This window comes from Ceratotherium simum, chromosome 21 (genome assembly GCF_057802395.1).
Source record: "Ceratotherium simum simum isolate JZ-2026a chromosome 21, ASM5780239v1, whole genome shotgun sequence".
In the NCBI taxonomy this organism is placed as follows: domain Eukaryota; kingdom Metazoa; phylum Chordata; class Mammalia; order Perissodactyla; family Rhinocerotidae; genus Ceratotherium; species Ceratotherium simum.
In genome coordinates, this window is record NC_141920.1 from 42,875,601 (window position 1) to 42,893,577 (window position 17,977).

General features: G+C 39.6%; 1 protein-coding gene across 6 annotated transcripts in view; it reads right to left on the bottom strand.

Annotated features, from left to right (window-relative positions):
- Positions 1-17,977, bottom strand: part of KIF16B (kinesin family member 16B) — a 284,805-nt gene that overhangs the window by 40,532 nt on the left and 226,296 nt on the right. For 4 of the 6 annotated variants that reach the window (XM_087445640.1, XM_087445639.1, XM_004433738.2 and 1 more), the window contains one exon: positions 13,179-13,268. In XM_087445640.1, coding sequence (XP_087301766.1) covers positions 13,179-13,268 — 90 coding nt within the window. Of the gene's footprint in view, positions 1-7,761; positions 7,954-13,178; positions 13,269-17,977 lie in introns of those variants that run through there. The other 2 variants (XM_087445641.1, XR_015555655.1) reach the window with 2 other exon arrangements.

A 17,977-nucleotide genomic window follows, 5' to 3' on the forward strand; every position in this document is an offset into this window, starting at 1 on the left:
TTTTGTGAGTTTTACCTCCAGGAGTGCCACCAGATTCTCACTGTGAAGATAGGAGAAAAGTCCCCTCCATTCCAGCAGGAGGAGAGAAAAAGTAATCATTCTGAAATAACACCCAGAGCTCTCTATTCTCCTTAACAAGGCCTGCCCTCAAGGAAAAGTCTTTTACCAGAATCTAACGGCATTGGGTTTTACCAAAGCCTAATAACTGCCCTGGGGGAAGTGAAGTGCCCAACTCAGACTCACTAAAGACGAGACCCAATCACAGGCCCACAGAACGCTGTCCCTCCCCTACACCTCACCGCCCCATCCACGGGGCTCCTGTGTAACAACAGGGACTACAGCTAAAAGAACTGCAAGCTTCAGACTCTACTGAAGAAGTCTCTAGGAGAACCCAGAGACAACAGTGGAGGTGAAACAAGGGCCCTAAGGGAAATTTTAGCCTCTGACACCACAACTACCATAAACAGCAAACACAGCCTGTATGCTAGCCAGATACACATACAGAAAACCTCACACTAAAGGCCCATCTACCTCAACTCCTTTCACCCGATACTTCATGTCCAGCTTTCAGCAAAAAATTATAAGGCATGCTAAAAGGCAAAAAACACAGTCTAAAACTATTCTAAAATGAAAAAAGTTGATTGAAAAAAGAAAAATCAGTACCACCACACCCTCCACCCCTGCCACTCTCCTCCCTTCCCCTACACTTGCTCAAAAAAAGAAGTGAGCCAGAACTCAAGAAAGAAATGGAACAAACAAAAACAGTATTGGAATGAAAGCCCCAGCAGAAGAAACAAAAGTAGAATGAATACCATAAAAACACAGATTAGCATATAGTATATAGAGTAGAGAAAATAACAGTGGAAAATGAAATGTGCTCAGGGAAAGAAAGAAAATGTGACCCAAGAAGTTTATACCTAACCAAAGTGTCCTTCAAGTGTGCAGGCCACAGAGAGACATTCTCAAGCAGATAAGAACTCAGGTAAAACACATCAAGGCGCATCTTTCAAAAATATACTGTATGACCAAAAATAACCAACCAAGAGACGGCACAACAGAAAGATCTCAGGAACAAAGACACCATGGTAAAGTAAATACTGCCCCTATGTAAACTCACAACTAAGAGGGAATTATGTATAATATATGTATAAAAGAATGTGAATGTTATATATCTTGACAATGTAAAAATAATATAATTTTAAAATTTGGGAGATGGGATTAAACAAAGTTACTTATCTTTGGCCCTTCTAACAATTGATCATTTATAAATGGGAAACAACTGATAATTTGTAAAATGGAAACATATTTGAAAACTAGTGACTAATATTTTAATGTTTTTTATATTCTTTGTTCTTAAAGTCACACATATTTTAGAGAATTTAATATAGTTTGTGGTGGAGAGACATTTAATTTGAAGCTCACCAATTTCTCCAGTTTTACTTCATTTTCTTTCACTTCTGTTAAATTCAAGTAAAATTATTGTTTGTAATTAAAAATAGCATACCTAGAATGAACCCCATGTTATAAAGTTATTTCATTCTTTCTTCCTATTCTTTTTCTCATTTTAATTTCTTTTTATCGATCTACATATCCTGCTTTTATCTGTGCCTATTCACTTAAGTACTTAAAATAATGTTCATTAAATGGTAACATTAATTACATTTAGAGAATGATTTTGAGTAATCTGTTGCTTTCTTCTTGTATTATGTGAAATTTTTATACAGGAGCATGCATCATTTTTATAGAAACAATAAAAAGTGATTATTCTTTTTACAAGTTTAATGGAACAGTTAAATTAACACCATATGTCTTTTTCTTTTAATAACCTGGGATTTGGGGCAATCAGATTTCAAGTCTTAGCTGAGAAAAGAGCTGGTTGTATAATCTTGAGTGATGTATAAAACCTCTCTAGTTTTGTCATCTGTTAAAATGAAGGAGTTGAACTAAGATGCTTAAGTTTCCTTTCAGCTCCAAAATTCTAAAACTCAGATACTGATGATTAAAATCTCTCTATGCTGAGTTAGAAGTAGCACTTTAGATACCATGGAGATATTTTGCCTATTATCTTGCCTATATTGCTTTTTAGCAATATAGTCTGCTGCCATCAAGAAGACAAATTAAATGTAACGGAAAAGTTTGCTTTTATTAGAAGCTTTCCAATCTCGGCCAAGTTCACTTTTTAGGTTAGCCAGACCCTGTACTAAGTCCAGGTGGTCTTGGAGGCAACAGACAGCACAGGTTTTGATAAACGGCATCGCTATTCCTTTGGATATAAATAATGGCAGCCCTAATATAGAAAAGAAAGTGCACCTTACTTCCTGTAAACTCTTCATAGCACTCTTATTCGAAGTAAGGCAAAGATGTATAGAGGGAAATAGAGCCCTATGTGATGATGAAACCTGTCACTTTTCAAGAGGTTGTAGGATAGAAAAAGGACCGGCACAAACGGGAATGCAGTGCTCACGAGAAAACCCTTAAAACGGTATCTTTCCTGCTAGAGCCATTATCCTTACAGCAGGAGTGGGAAATGATGCAGACATTTGAGCTCTTATGGGAAAAATTGTACATTAAAGTTAAATATGATGACTGAGGTCAAATAAATTGGATATTTGTGGGAGACATGATAAGCCTAGAGAACACTGGAAGAAAATTTAACAACAGCCCAATGGCCTAGTTTGTATAATTATGAAACTTGATTATGCAGAGTAAAACATAGGAAACAAACAAAACAGCACATTTCTTTGGCCTAAGAGAAATATAATGACAAGTTTGTTCTGCAATTCAGTAAATAAAACATATTCTAAAGCCATTAGAAAAATGAAATCAATAATTTGGAGGCCTACTGATTTCCAATGAAATTTGTCTTTCCCTTCTTCAGTGCCTGTGGAGTCTAAAAACCCAAGTTATTAACTTTATTTTGAATGTTCGAGCAACAAGCCTCTAATTTTTAGGTTGAACAATACATCTACATGAAGAATTATCAACAGTCAGAAAAGATAATCACTAGTTCCTTATAACTAGCATAGCCATTTTACGGAATTATTTGTGAATCTCAGTTTTGGGAAAACGAAACCATTGAGTATCCATTCATCCATAAAGTTAGCTAACTGTATGTATATGTATGTATATTAGACCTATAGTCAGCATTCTCTGTTGCTTTGTAATATTTCTTAATGCTCTTAACAATCTCAGAGGGAAATTTTCATCTACAAGTTGGTTTTCCCTTTCTGATTCCCAGCCAACTGACACAGCCCAATTATCTTCTAAGAGCCATCATGCTCAAATCCTGACTTCAATGTTTATTACATCATAATAAGATAGGTCGGCCAGTCTGCTGCCATCAAGAAGACAAATTAAATGTAACGGAAAAGTCTGCTTTTATTAGAAGCTTTCCAATCTTGGCCAAGTTCACGTTTTAGGTTAGCCAGACCCTGTACTAAGTCCAGGTGGTCTTGGAGGCAACAGACAGCACAGGTTTTGATAAATGGCATCGCTATTCCTTTGGATATAAATAATGGCAGCCCTAATACAGAAAAGAAATTGAAATGAGCAATAAAAAGTCTTGCCTATCTTTTATGATTTTTATAACAATTAAGCAGCTAAAACTGAATTATAAATCACCAAAAGAAAACTGAGAACAACTAATAAAGTGTGGAATCTTTACTAATGAAAGTAAAACATTTGACTTCTGTTACCACCTAATAAAAGTGTACTTTATTGTCATTCCTCACTTACTAGGCATTTTCTTTACTCCTGTAATACTTGGCTTCCTAACTAGTACCTGATTTTTAAAGATTAGAGGGAAAAATTCTACGTGGCACTCTAATTGGTCAAATCAGCTATAACCTGTCTTTTGCAAGTAGACGCCTATGTGATAACTGGCAGCATTTGAAACAACCACACCCTGCAGGTTTGTGTCTGTAAATTTCAGCCACTCCAGCTTTTGAGAAATGCAAATAATGAAAACTCATCAAAGGGCTGCCATAATTCTCACAGCTGACTAGATGGAAGCATTTCTGACAACTCAAAATTAATAGCAGCTCCCAAGGCCTTATAAGAACAGCTGTCACTGAGAAATATACTCACAAACAAATAAGCAATTCTCCTCCAAGTTTGATTTGTTAGAGGCATGAGGCAGCAACTCTTCAGGACAATTTAGATGGAGTACTAAAGGAGCAACGAGCTACCTTTAGACCTTTGATAAGGTACCTCAAGCATACCACACAATATTTACAAGCACCTGCTATGTGCCTGGCCCAGAGCTTGGCACATACGAGACTCTCATGAACTATCTGCTGAATGAATGAGCAAGGCAGAATTCTTGGTGGTGGTCCATATGGAGCAGCAATCAGGACACACCAGTAGCAGAAGCTGCTGTCTGTTGTCTCTGAAGTGCTAAAACTCGAAGTCACCCAAGGTATAAAACCATAGTTGGCAGCATAGTTAGGGTTGCACTGACTTCATTATATCTGATACAAAAATTGTAACTTCTCCACATAAAATCACACTCCTCTCAAAGCCAGTGTCAATTTGATGTAGGCATAAGCCAGTGAAATTTGAGGACATTCATCTATGTTGCAACAACTTCTGAAAGTGAGAAACATTTCAGATCTGTGAGAATTTAATACTGCATTTTTAAGTATAATTATGCCATTGAACTAAGTCAAACACTTGTATTATCTATCTCTTACTATGATGCTAATCGTCTCTTTCAGGGACTGAGACATGACAGGAATCTGTCATTGTCATGACATTCAGTAGAAGGAACCCAATTTCTAGTTATCATCCATAGGGACTCTCTATGTGACAGATTTTTTACAGAGGATAGATTTTCTTGTCTTTGATCTCACCTGGAGTACTCTAAAAATCCCTCTTTCTCTAATGAACATGGTCATGGAGAGGGAGACTCAGGACAAAGAACACAGGACCAGGAGTCAGGAGACATGAATCTCGCCTATTCCCCAAGTCTTGATATGACTTTGAAAAACTTTCTCTGGGTATTTGATTCCTTATTTCTAAAAGGAAAAACTAGACTACCCAATCTTTAAGGTCCCCTGGAGTACTTATATTTCATAACGTGTAAATGGTTATGGGAAGTTTCCTTGCTGGTTACAGAGGAAAGCTGATCAAGTCCATGTTTGTTAGTCTTTGGTGATCAAAGAGACCATCAACACATTTTCATTGTCTAGGTTTAAACTAGCCTGTCACTAATTTTGACAAGAGTACTTGTCATTGGGAATCACCTTTTAGATTTGGTGATCTATAATAATGAAAAATCAAGTAATGCTCCCAAGGTGGATGCAACATCCCCCAACTACACACTTTCAGGCTCCATGTCAGATTTATTGAATCAGAATTTCCTAGTGTGGGGCCTGGGCCCACATATTTGGGAAAAGCTTCCTAGCTAATTCTGATGCCTTTTGCTCCCCCACCCACCTTGAAAGCAGTGATTTAAATACTATTTTTCTATCAGGTGGAGAAAATGGTGTGATATAAACCATACAGTGACATACTTGGGCCTCTGATCACATACCAGGTCAGGAAGCTGGCAGCGTTCTATTTTTGCCTATATAGTTGTTTGCTATTTAAAAATTCAAGGAGGCTGGGGGCTTGGTGCAGCTGAATTTATCTAAGGCTTACTGGATGTTTCCCTGTGGCTATGGCTGGTAGCATTATAATTTGATGGTGAGTAGGTTTTCAATTTTTATATTAAATTTGGAATGCTCATTATAAAATTGTTTAGAACGCATTTCAGTGATGGATGGTAAATAGCTGTCCAAGACAAATACAAGGCCAATAGCCAATTTCTTTTCTTTCCCTTTTTTGGTGCTGCTTTGGGAAAATTACTTGGAAAATAAGCAAGGTGAGAAATGGTTCTATCAGCACAAACTGAAAGTCCATATACAAATTAAATAACCTCCTGCCTAATTGTTTTCTTCCCTCCCATTGGTATTCACTGGGCACCCAGGGACTGCCAGATGTGAAACCGAACAGTTGCTTCAACATAGCAATCTGTCATTTTTACTCGAAGGCTCTGGAAATATTTTTCTCCCTCAGCTCTGTAGGGAGAAGGGAGCCCCCTTGGGGAAGCGGCTGATGGAGGCTGATCCTGTTTGATGCTCTGGGTCTCTAATGACTCGGTGTGATAACTCTGTTATGATGCAGACAGGCAACATGTTCCACGTACTTATGATCTCCTCACGCACACGCATTAAAAGTTCCCTTAGCATTTATTTTGACTGTACATTTATTTATTTATTTTGTGAGGAGATCAGCCCTGTGCTAACATCTGCCAATCCTCCTCTTTTTTTGCTGAGGAAGACTGGCCCTGGGCTAACATCCAGGCCCTTCTTCCTCCATTTTACATGGGACGCCGCCACAGCATGGCCTGACAAGCCGGTGCATCGGTGCACGCCGGGGATCCAAACCAGTGAACCTCGGGCTGCCGCAGTGAAGCAGGTGCACTTAACTGCCTGCGCCATGGGGCCGGCCCCTTGACTGTACATTTAAATACATAAAATGTCCCATTTACATGGTTCATCCTCTTGCCTCTAGGCAGACCAAAGCAGTCCTGCTTCAGAATCACTCCTAGCCAAGATTAAAAGGGCCCTCAGTTATTGATTCAAAAGCTTAACTGCTTTCACGGTGAGACGACTCTCCCGGGAGGTAAGGCGCCCATTAGGCTCTAACACTGGGAAGAGAGGATTCCTTGTGAAAGGTACTAAAATAAAGTCCTCTAAAAATTAGACAAAGGTTGGCAACTCTGAATCTCCTAGAAGGAGCAGTGACCCTCTGACCTTCTAGCCTCACATCCTACTACTTTATTAAATACACTCAGAGCCCACTAGACCACTCATCCAAAAAGGGGGGGTGGGTGGAGAAGGGATACTCTGTCTTCACTACTCATTCTAATGGTTGAAAGGGGATGTGGTTTTAAAATAGTCTTTCTTTTCAGATTCTTGATGAGCTAGTTTTATCTTGAAGGACTCTCATACCAGGATCTGGACCCACAGGTAAACTTCATGGGCACTAGAAGGAAACAGTAACTCTGCCTCTTCCATAGAGAAAAGAAAAGAGAACGTGTAACTAGGCTTTGTTTCTGAGCACATAACTTGACTGATACTTAAAAGTATTATACTGGTATTAATAGAGTAAAAGAAATACACAGCTTTCATATAGATAAAGAACACTGCCGAGGGCCGGCCCCGTGGCTTAGCGGTTAAGTGCGCGTGTTCCGCTACTGGCGGCCCGGGTTCGGATCCCGGGCGCGCACTGATGCAGCGCTTCTCCGGCCATGCTGAGGCCGCGTCCCACATACAGCAACTAGAAGGATGTGCAACTATGACACACAACTATCCCCTGGGGCCTTGGGGATAAAAAAAGAAAAAAAAAAAGGAGGAGGATTGGCAATAGATGTCAGCTCAGAGCTGGTCTTCCTCAGTAAAAAGAGGAGGATTAGCATGGATGTTAGCTCAGGGCTGATCTTCCTCACAAAAAAAAGAAAGAACACTGCTGAAAGGATCTGCGTGATAAAATTTCAAAGACATGCTCTCGAGCAGATGCTGTATAATACTTCATAGCTGCTTTCAATAACATATTTTATCTGAGGCTCTCACAATCTTTGACAAACTAGCTGTGGCATTATCACTTTACAGATGTGGAATTTGAAAACACAGGGTTTAATTTGATTAAGATTCCATACAAGGTCAATGAAGGGGAGCAGAGAAGGAAAGCCAGAAGGAGCTATTGAGCAGAGAAGGAAAGCCAGAAGGAGCTTGCACAATGCATGTCAGTATATCAAGAAGACAAATTAATTCAAAACAAAAGGGAAACCTATTTAGAATCCAGAAGAAACTAAGATTAAAGAAAATGAATAAGAATAAAACAACAATTTTTAAAACCTTGAATAATGAAGCACCTCCCGTGAGAAGTCAGCCCACTCACACAGTGAACCTGAAAACAGAGTGAACATAATGCTTACATACGGTCCAAGATCACCTGCAGTCAATCTGTTCTTCTATAGTATTATATAGGACAAAGAATTTAATTTTCTTTTTTATTCTAAAATTTGTCACCATACAAAAATAATGGACTACATTTTTCTTTGATTTCTTCTTTTTCCCTGCCCTTAATTCTCAGGCCCCAGGGTTTCATGGAACCCAATGGCTTCTTGTCCTTTCAATTCATAAATTCATTTTGCTTGTAATAATCCTAAGTTCCTCCTACTTTCTTCACAGACATGTTATATCTAATAATCAATAACCCCTTCCTGTTTATCCCTGAGCGGTCTTCAGTTGACCAGCTTCATTGTCCTGATAGTAAATAATTATTTACTATAGTTAATATAGTATAGTAAATAATTAAGCCAACGAATATGAGTAAACAGGGATATTGGAAGACTCAGCTGAACAATGGTTAAGGAATTCTTTTTTTGTTTTTTTTTTGGTGATGAAGATTGGCCATGAGCTAACATCTATTGCGAATCTTCCTCTTTTTGCTGAGGAAGATTGGTCATGAGCTAACATCTGTGCCAATCTTCCTCTATTTTGTATATGGGATGCCGCTACAGCATGGCTTGATGAGCGGTGCATAGATCCGCGCCCAGGATCCGAACCTGCAAACCCCGGACCCCCAAATCAGAGCGCACAAACTTAACCACTATGCCACCGGGCCAGCCCCAGTTAAGGAATTCTTAAAAGCTCACTAAGGGAGTGAAGGCCCTCAGGGCTCTCAGCCTACCCAATTTCTTTGTGTTCTTTCCTAATCTTGGCTTTCGGTAAATTAAGTCTTTAAGAGCAGTTCAGCAATTACCAAATTTCTTCACAAAGTCTGCACATGTGGATTGGAAGACATGTAGATATCTTCAAGAATGTCCATAGAGAAGTAGTCACAGCGGCAAAAATCTGGAAACTACCCCTATGTCCATCAAAAGGATTCTGCAAACCCGATAAGGTGATATTCCGACTTTGTTACCATACACCATTGCCCATGGTAAATGACAAGTGCTTGTGGAATAGGGAAATGATAGCTATCAGGTGGGAAGCCATAGCTTTAGGCTTCTGAGTGAGGTGACTTGTAACTCAGCACGTCCCTTGCAGGGACTCAGGAAGTTCTGCCCATGGAGTTGTTCCCAAAGATACTGACTCCCTTGTTGCATAGGATTCTATGCCAGAGCGGGTCTCACATCTGCCCCACGTGGATCTCATCTCCTTGCACCTAAGCTATAACCTGGGAGAGGCAGGGCAAAGAAAACGGCATCCCGACAGCTGTGTGGACTCTGGAGACATTGCTGTGATGGCAGTCTCGGCCCTGCTGGGAAGCAGTAATCTCTGTCTTACATCCCTCCCAGGTCACTCGAGGCTGAGTATGGCCCATGGGAGTCCTGTGAGTCTGAATGTTTAGTTGGATCCAAGAAGACCTTCTAAGGGCATTGCAAATGGTTATTTCTGAGGTGAGATTAGGAGAACCTTTCATGCTCTATGTAAATATCTTTGAATTTCAACCTTTTATCATAAACACGCAACTTATTATTTGAAAAAAAAAAAAAAGGACTACTGATAGGAAAAAAAGTCTCCATAAAAGGAACTCGTACATCAACCTGCTTTAGAGGTATATCCCCCAGAAGAACATGGCCAAAATTCCAGAAGGAAATGTGAAGGAATAGGATGTAATTTTAGACAAAAGTCCCAAAAGGTTATAAGCTATAAACAAAACTAAAGTTTTAAGGTGAACAAAGATTCTCTGTCTTGGCAAGTATATTACAAATTCTGTATATTTTGCATTCAAGTGTGCTTTTTCAATATTTTTTCAGCTTGATTGAAAATTTAGAACCTTCAATGACTAGGTAAATTTAATACGTATCATTAAAAAAAATTATCATCAACCATTTACTTAGCAAGTAAGACTGAAGCTAGGCTGCACCAAAGAAAAGTCAACTTTACGGAAAAAAATACAGCTGATATTTAACTTGATATTTAAGCTTCATCTTGAAACATTAAATGGACAGTGCTGTTCTCTCACTAAATAATATTCATCTAGATCTAGAATGACATGCTACTGTGTTTTTAGAGATAATGTATTTTTTTTCCCATTTAATTTTTATATTATTATTGGTTTAGAAATAGGAAATAGAGTCAAACTGCCTGGGCCTCTCTACCAGCTTCTGCTCACCAGGCAAGTCTCTTGCTCCAACCACAGGAGATCATGAATGTCAAAAACATAGTACACCATGACTGGGACAAGGTAAGCACTCAGTAAATGGTAAGGAAATCGGTCAGGGTTGTGGCAACTGAAAAGCTCAGTGGCATCAGCACGTGCCACTCAGGGTCTATAATTAGCACAGCTTCCCTTCCTACACATGGTGTTTGTTCTAGGATCGTACCACATAGTTTCAAATCACTACTCACATTCTCTCTTCTCTTTCAAATACATGCACATGTGTCTGTGGATTCTCTTTCATAACTAACTTTTTTTGTCCTTATGAGAAAGAAAGTATAAGTCACAAAGTTGGATTCAACACGAAAAAGCAATTTCCACACTTGGTTATCAGTTAGATCACAAGTCTGTCTTCAGGAAAAGGGTTTCTGTGAGAAGTCATCTACGAAGAGAATGGGAACTCCAGCTGAGTTTCAATGTTCAGACCTTGTTTACTATCATCTAGTGGTTTCCCTCAGCACTAAGAATAAAATTCACGGCCCTACATGATGAAGGCCCTACCTACTTCCCTGCCCTCCTCTCTACCACACTTGCCACTTTTCACAGGTCTTCTTGTTCTTGGAACATGCCATGCTTGGTCCCATCCCAGGGCCTCTGCATTTGCTGTTCCTTCTACATAAGATGTGCTCACCTCCAGATTTTCATGCTTAGCTCCTTCTCAACATTCAGATCTCAGCTCAATCTCACCCTTTCAGAAAACCTTTCCCCCCTGCTCCATTTAAAGTAGCCCCCTGCCCAGCTCTCATGCCACACTATCACATTGTCTTGTTTTATTTTCTCCATGGCACTTAATATTTTCTAAAATTATCTTATTTGTTTGTTTATTGTCCATTCTCTCTGCTTCTTGAGAGGAGAGAATGTGACTGTCTTTCTCACAACTGTATCCACATTGTGGAGCCGCTCAATACAGATTTATGAATGAGTGAATGAGTGAATGAATGAAACCAGCTTGATTTTCTTCATTTGAAGGTCATTTTTTTTTTCATCATGTATGTAATACACTCTTTTTCCCCCTGGAAAGAATTTTACATAGGTGGTAATCTCTGGTCATTAATTTTGCCTGATACCAGGCAACCTCTTCGATTTACAGGTTCACATCATTGTTAACTCAGGTAAGTTTTCTTCTATTGTATCTTTAAAGATTGCTCTGTTTGATCTGAAGTTTTCTTTAAAAACACTGATTAGAGCTGTGCATTATTTCTTTGCAAACTCATTTAAATACCTATCACCTCATATTTCAACTAAAATCCCATTTCATCAGACAGCACAATCCTGAAATGATCTTACACTAAAGTGCTCAACCCTTCTACCTCATCACATTTTATTGATATTTTTCCTATATGGCATGTACCTCACTTGCCACATGGCATGCTTACCTTTTAAAAGTAAAATGGTAACTGCCACATGGCATGCTTACTTTTTAAGTGTTAGTTATTATTATATTTTCCTTGTTTGTTGTCAGTCTGTCCCCATATGAATTTAAAATATGTAAGAGAAGACATTTTTGTTCTTGTCTACCACTGTATTACTAGAATCTAGAAAAACGTGCCTACGTAGAACAGCATTGAACTAATGGCATTGGATGAACTGATATGAAATAAATCATGGAATGAAAATCCTTGTAAAGTTTGTGTCCTTTTGTTTCAAGTAAAGTGTTTTTTTCCATCTATTATTGTGAGAATTTAGTGTGTTAATATGAAAATCTGTACATTATTGAAGTACTGATGTAGTAACTTAACACCAAGCAGTTAATGAGCTGCAAAGCTCACTGTAAAAACAAGTTGCTCTGTACACTTAACACGTAGACAATACTTCCACTTGTGGTTGTCAATAGTAATTAGAGACATGAAGAGTAACTGCAGAAGCAAACTTTATAACTTGACTTTGAGGTAGTTACTTCTGGAACTGAAGCCTCTTGGGAACACTGAGCTATATTCATACCTGAAGCTTCTTCAGTTGTTAACAGAACACTATTATGAAGCTTCACAACAGAATTTCAGGGAGACCTCAACTTTACCTGGACTCAAGTTCTTCTACACATCAAGGAACCATTTTACTTACAAAAAGATATTTCTCTTTGTATTGTATATAAGAAAGAGTGCAAGGCATGGAAGTGTTAAGGAAACATAAGTTATTCAATGAGAAAAAAATTAGGGACAATGTCTGACTAAATTATTTTTTAGGATATCATAAGAAACTATAAAAATAAAGCTGAAAAGACAGTGACTACCGATTGATTTGCAGTCAGTTCAAACCAAAATTCCCATAGAGCTGTGCCTATACAAGGTTTCCTTTAGCTTAAGTAAAAAAAAAATATATATATATATATAAATAATAATACATTCACTTGGAAGATATACATTAATTTTAGGAATATTTTTCTTTGCTTACAAGTATTTAAAAACTAGTCTTTGTTCAAAAAGGAAAAATTACTAATGTATCAATACACTCCGAATATCTGATCAGGTACACGAAATGCTTCCTTGCTTCTAGATAATTCCATATTTACTATCTGCCTCGTCTCCATGTTCCATGGCAAATGAACTTTTAATGACTTTATTTCCCTTTAAGTGGAAGTCTAAGCATTCATGTAGTCTTTTTTAAGAGAAAAAAGGACAAATCTAAATTGAAGAGTTTATTACTATTTGATTTTAATAGGTTTCACAGTTGAAAAGTAAATTAAAATATTTATTTAAAATTCATTGTAAAATGTATGAAAAGGATATAATTCATTTACTGTCACTTTATCTTGTGTTCAGAAAATGTTTAAATTGTGTAGAATAGAAATGGAACGAAGGACAAAAATTAAAAATCTATCTTTGACAGATGAGTAATTAAAATAAAACTTGGTGACACTCGTAAACTAATACCTAGAGAGAGAGATAGGGTATTGATAATGCAATCAGCTCATTTACTTTACGAAACAAATGTTCTTAATTGGAGATAATTATTTCATAGCTTACCTCTGCATACTTTAACTTCAATGTTTTATGCATTTCTCGAAAACGACTGTAACGCCTGAATACGGTCCATGTCTCATCTAGGACAGTAATCTATTAACCAGGAAAATAAAAATAAATCAGCATTAATGAAAGAGAATAGTGACTAAAGTTTTTTTTAATAATTTAAACATTAATAAAAAGTAATTAGCATGTAAAATTTCTCTAGAATTGAAAACATTAATCTAGCTGCATAAATAAGACTTATAAATAATAACTGTACTCTACTTAAGCATGCATCTCGGGTTCCCAGATCTGGTTATAAGCCGCAGGTGCCTGTGTAATGTGAGGGACAGACAGTTAGCTCTTAATGGCTTATAAAAAGTGTCCCTTAACCCTCCACTTGGGCGGTAGAAAGGAAATCTCACAGGGCGACCTTTCTGGTATGGTGATGGGCCCATACAAAATGTTTACACATTTTATACAAAATGCCAGTGCAGGTCACCAGATGTCACCACAGTGGACAGGAGGAAAAAAATGAGAGAAGGAGAAGAAGAGAAAAAAAGAAGGAAGAGGAAGAGGAGAAGGAGGAGGAGGAAGGAGAAAGGAGGAGGAGGAGGAAGAGACCAAAGAGAAAAACAAGAAAAAAATCTTTCTGCATCTCAATTGTTAGTATAAAAACACACAACATATTTTGCTTTATTTCAGGGGAAGACTTCTCAATCCAGCCTTGAACCAGCAGCTGAACTTACTGTTCCTGTTCAACGAGCTGACTGGGTGGCACATCAGTCACACACTAAGGTCACAGTGACAAGGAGGGACTGGTAGACACCACCAACCTTTACAATCACACCTAAAGCACAGGCTAACGAGTCTCAAATTCCTGTCTCAGTTCCCACCTCTCTTCCAAGCTCCAGACCCATGTACCCAACTTGGAGACATCTTTCTTTAGAAGTCACACAGGAACTTCAAGGTCAACTTGTCCGAAACTGAACTCTACATAGTCTCTCTAGTCTCAACTCGAGCTCTTCTCTGGTGCATTTCATCTCACTGCATTTCAGCACCATCCACTAACCACGCCAGCCAGATGCTGAAGCCACCCCTGATCCCCCCTCCCCGCTAATATGCCCACACAAGAACAAGCAGAGGTCCCTCTCTTTTACCTCCTAAAATTTCTTAGAGCTCTATCCTTCCATCCTTTGCCACCATCATCTTACTCTAGGCCATCAGGTCTCATGTGGCCTCTGCCAGGGCCTGCCTCTCCCAGTGGTCCACATCCACATTTACCTCCTCCTATCCCTTTTCTGCACAATTGACAGGGGAGCTTTTAAAAATTTAAATTTGATCATTCCATGTCCTCCCTTAACAGCCCCTCCCCAGTGGATTCATGCTGCTTTTAAAAAAAGACCCAAATTTTTTAACCTTTAAGACCCCAATTTTTAATTTTCAACCCACTGCCTGCAGTAGCCTCACCTCAAGCCTCTCTCCTCTTAGGTGTGCTCACTCATGCTACACTCCCTGAATGCACGCACTCCTTCCCACCTCAAGGCCTTTGCACGGACCATGTACCTGAATGGGAAATCTTACCCTGCATGTTAGAGAAATGCCCTTCTCAAGCACAACAATTCAGCCTGATTCTCTGGCATGTAAACCACAGGGGATCACCAGGAAAGGAGAAGCAAGAGTGAGGAGAATACCCATGTGGGTAGTTTCATAAGGAGGAGCGAGACTTGCGTTTCAGCCTTTCTCTATTCACTCATTTCCCAAAGTGGCAAATAAGTCGATTTTGGGATGTATAAGGACGTACATTTTTTATTTTCATCATTCTGATTCTGTATTCATTATCTACAATAATTTTTAAATTGTGGCAAATTTCTTCTTATGAGTTTCCTTTAAAAAGATATTTCTATAAGGGAAAAAAGGTAAGTATATTTACAAAAATCATCAAGTAAAAATAGTACAGGTGATCTGCAGCTGTAAGTTTTTAAAGCTGGTATGCAAGTCACTCAAGCTTGGGAAACACTGCTCCTGGCAGCTAAGCTGGGGGGCCTCTCTCTCTGGTTCTCTCCCCCTCAGCAGACCCCACTGAGGTATGGTAAGCAAGGGCAGCACAATCAGCAGGCGTGTCAGGGCTTCCCAAGCGCAAGAGCACAGCAGTCCCCGCCTTGGCTGGACACAAAGCAGGGGCCAAAGAGAGAACTGGAACAGGAGTGAGCGTGATGCCGCCTACTTGCCAAGAAAGTTAATGGAACCACACCTGTGACCTGGGAGTAGCAAGATGCAGGATGTTCACAGGTGAGACCATCCTGTATTGGGACTTTGGATTTCACAGAAAGTCACGGAAGAAACCTACATCGCCCTCATCCCTCAGACTCTAATGCCCCTTGGCTCTCCTTCCTTCTCGTGAAATCCTTCCACTGTACCACTGAACTCCTGGTCGGTCAATCATCAGCAAAATCCCTAGATTTCAGCCTCTTCTGGCAACATGCTCTTCATCATCGCTCTGACGGAAAGCTGGCTCTCCCGAGGAACCGCTTCCCCTGCAGCCCTCTCAAGTAGAGACTGTTTTCTCCCCACGTTCCTCATCCCATTGCACCAGGAAGTGGGTAGACATTCTTGTTTGCAATCCAACTTCCAAACCATCGCTCATCTATCCTTTCTAAAATTCCTCCCCTGTGAAGCTCATGCCTTCCGATCCTGCCACTCTACCTATCTTTCCTGCAGGCATCAGTTCACCTTAGACACTCCCCCAACTCCCCAAAACCAAGGTTTTAGGTTTTGCTCACTGTCACCTGCTCCAACACTATGGAACTTCTGCCATGATTCTTGGTCATTTCATTAACCAACAGAGGATCCCTCCAAAACCCTGGCCTCTTACTCCTTGACCTCCACCCTGGATCCTTCCTCACTCAACTTGAAAACCATGGACAATCATTACAATCGCCCCTCGTATCCAGCCTCAAATCTCTTTGTCCCGCTCTTGAAATTCCCTGGACCAAGCTAAACCACCATCCTGGTTAAATTCAACTGTCTGCTTACTCCCGGCCTGCGCCTGCCTAGCAGAATGTGGCTGAAGAAAAACACACCACCAAATGGACTGACTGGTCTCATTTTAAAGCCATCATCACCACCTTCAAGTCAGCCTGGATGCCTCCCACCAGTCATACCACACTTCCCAATTCCATTCACTCTTCCCTTCTCTTAGATAATAGTTATCTAAATAGTTTATTCCACTTTTCCCTCAAGCCTTCATCACCTCTTTCCCTGTCCTCACTCTCAGCTAATAACCTTAATTCCTATTTCACTGAGAAAATGGAAGCAACCAAGAGAACATTTCCAAAAGCACCCTCAACCAAGTCTACTCATCTGCCACCATCTGCCCTGTATCTCATCTCTTCTCCTGTTACCAGGCATGAGATATATACGCTTTCACATGACTAGCTCCCTTACTTCCTTCAGTGCTCCTAGTTAAGGTCAACTCCTCTTCTTAAACACTGGATTCCATCCCCTCTTGCCTTCTGAAGGATACTGAAAAAAGCAATTATCTACTCTCTCCTGCACCAACACATTCCCACTCTTTACTAGATTATTCACATCAGCATCTAAACAGCTATTATTTCTCTCATCTTCAACTCCCATCTCAACCGCTCTTTCCCTTCCAACTACCACTCCATCTCTGTCCTCCTCATTATAACAAAACTCCTTGAGTTTATTTTTGATTTCATCAATTTCTTTCTTCCCATTATCCCTTGAATCCACCCCAATCTACTCACCATTCCACTTAAACTACTCTTACCAAGGTCATCAACAACCTCCACATTGCTAAATCTACTGGTTAATTCTTGGTCTTGATCTTACTTGATTTATCTCCTTGTAGCACCTTTCTCATTTGGCTTCCAGGTTGCTACACTCTCTTACCTTAGTTTTCTTTGCTGGGATTTCTCCTCAGCTCCCTGACCTCTAAACATCAAAGTGCCCCAGGGCTTAGTCCTTGAACATGTTTTATTTTCTACCTACACCCACTCCATTGGTGATCGCATCCCATCTCATAGCTTAAATTTATAAGCTGATGATTCCCTGGATACTCACATCTCTCCCCTGAACCCAGACTCGTATATCCTACAGGCTACTCGATGTCTACCTACTTGGATGTCTAATTGCATCTCAAACTTAATCTGGCTAAATTTACCAAAATTAATCTCACCCAAACTTGCTTCCCTTCTCGCTTCCCCATCTCAGTAAATGACAATGCCATTCTTCCGAAAACTTTGGCATCATCCTTAATGCTCCTCTTTCTCTTGAACCTCGCATCCAATCAGTCATCAAATACTTTCCACCAAACTCCAAAACACGAGAATCTGACTGCTTCTCACCGTCTCCACCATTAACATCTTGCTCTAAGCCACCATCGTTTCTTGCCTGGATTATTTTTAACAGCTTCCTAGTTGGTCTCTTTGCTTCTGCTTTTGTTCTCCTTCCCCAAATTTCCTTTCATTTATTTTTCTCAATATGGCAGCCAAAGTGATTTCTTAAAACATTAAGTCATAAGAGGCCATTTCTTTGTTCAAATGGGACATCCTCCCAAGATGTCCCATCTCACTCGGTACAAGTCCAAGTTCTTCCACTGACCTACAAGAATCTGTATGATCTGTCCCCTCCCTGGCCTCATCTCCGACCACTCTCTCCTTTGCTCACTCTGGCTTCCTTGGTTAGGATATATCAAACATGCTACACAGTAAGTATGGCCTCAGGGACTTTGTACGTGACTTTTCCTTTATGGAATGCTCTTTTCACATGAATAGCTCCCTTACTTCCCTCAAGTC